Here is a 1,848-nt window from a genome sequence, read left to right on the forward strand (position 1 = left end):
TATATTACTCCTAGTAGATATGCAAATGAGAAACTCTTGAACATTAAAAAAGTGAATAAGATAGAGATTTTTTACTTACTACTTCCTCTTTTTATATCCCATGTGGTACAACTTTGTTACGCATAATAAAGGTGTAACTAAATATAGAGGGATTTAATTTCTGATAAAGATTGTACCTAACAAATTGAATCTTACAGCTACGTCCTACATACCATGTTGAAAAAATCGCCAACCTCAATTACTTATTAACTCACTATATATATGAGGCTGAAATACGCTTAGGACATATTATATTGTTGTCCCTCAAAAAAAATGGAGGAAAAGTGGGAAGGGAAGGTGTCCACAACCCTACCAAGCACAAAACCACACCAAATTTGGCCACTTTTCAAGGATTTCTTCAACATTCACAAATATTTTCCTACCCTTTCCAATTCCTATGGTGTCCATGGTACTAATGGTGAGGTTGGTTGTATCAGAGTTTGCGTCGGTTCTTCTAGAAGTTTCTTCCAACCAAAAAAGGATTTTGATTCAAAGATCAACGGTGAAGAATTGGTTACTTTGTCCAAGGAGAGATTAATAGCCGTTGATGAAGTGAACAAGAGTTTAAGTTATGAGATAGTAGAGTCAAACATTGGATTGACTTCATATGTAGCAACGGTCATGATTAGCCAAGGAGGTGATGATCAAGGGAGTGAAGGGTGTGTGATTGAGTGGAGTTTTACCGTTGATCCTGTTCAAGGGCTAAAATATGAGGATATGGTGAAGAAGTATGAAGTGAGTTTGCTAAAGATGGCTAAAGCAATGGAAGATTCTCTTATTACAAGTTCATAAATTTTATTATTATGGTGGAATTTCTAGTGAAATTGTTTATGGTTTTCCAATTTGTTTATGTTGTGCACTATATAATTAAGCATTTAAGCGTATTAATTAAGTTTGTTGAATGATGTGTATTATTGACGCACATCTACTTCCTCTGTTTTTACTTTTGCATTTTGAATTTTACTTTAAATCATATGCTCCACTTTAACAAGATTAGTTTGATGATTAATAATAGGCTAATAGCTAAACAAAAATATAATCATGAGGGATTTTATTAGATTCGTCTTAATTTATATAATTTTAATTAATATAAAATGTTTATAATTTTTACATTGATATTTAAAGATACTAGCAATTAAAATAATGCATTGGCAAGTGTGAAAAGTAAGCCAAAGGAAGTATTTTTTGCCGTATCTCCTTCCTTTTTTTTTTTCTTCCAAATTCTCCTATAATTATGAGTTTATGCTAAAAAGTGGTTAAAAAAAACCTATAAAATAGTTTATGTTAAATTCATCTCATATGATTTTTTTTTTAAATAAAATTAATTTCATTTATTTTATTAATGTAGAATTAAAGTTATTTAACAATAATCATGAAGAGATAGAATTTCCGACTTTAGTACTTCCGAGTGCATCATTTAGACACAAAGTCATACACTTGTGACACCCGGGGATAAAAGGCCTATCATTAATCATTGTACTTAAAAATGCCAAAACTAATACTACGTATGACTGATCCGCCTTGAAACAATCAAATTCAGATTTTGACTTTATAAATGCACAATAATTTAATTAGCATAAAATATAGTAATATATATGATCCGATCTTACTTAACCCTACCTAGACATTCAAAATGACACCTCTAAAGTCTAAAGTTTAAGTAATAAATTAAACTTCCCTTCTTCTAATTGCTTGGCAGTTGGCAGTCTTGGCACTGCATAACGTACTCCATATCGACCGGGAAGTAATTATTGTATATTTGTAAAGAAAAATTAACAAAAATAATCCAAACTATTGACTTCCTTCTCA

The 1,848-nt window shown here is 30.8% G+C and overlaps 1 protein-coding gene across 1 annotated transcript; it reads left to right on the forward strand.

Annotated features, from left to right (window-relative positions):
* The first annotated feature begins 251 nt into the window (after positions 1-251).
* On the forward strand, positions 252-961 carry LOC110705304 (lachrymatory-factor synthase-like). The gene has a single exon (XM_021883140.1). It carries the CDS (start codon positions 313-315, stop codon positions 829-831), a length of 519 nt encoding a protein of 172 aa, XP_021738832.1. The 5' UTR covers positions 252-312; the 3' UTR covers positions 832-961.
* Positions 962-1,848: the final 887 nt, after the last annotated feature.

The sequence above is a fragment of the Chenopodium quinoa genome, unplaced genomic scaffold, assembly GCF_001683475.1.
Source record: "Chenopodium quinoa cultivar QQ74 unplaced genomic scaffold, ASM168347v1, whole genome shotgun sequence".
NCBI lineage: Eukaryota > Viridiplantae > Streptophyta > Magnoliopsida > Caryophyllales > Amaranthaceae > Chenopodium > Chenopodium quinoa.

Bases quoted from the DNA above. Each gene is read 5' to 3' on its own strand.
- LOC110705304 (XM_021883140.1), top strand. From the start codon at position 313: ATGGAGGAAAAGTGGGAAGGGAAGGTGTCCACAACCCTACCAAGCACA.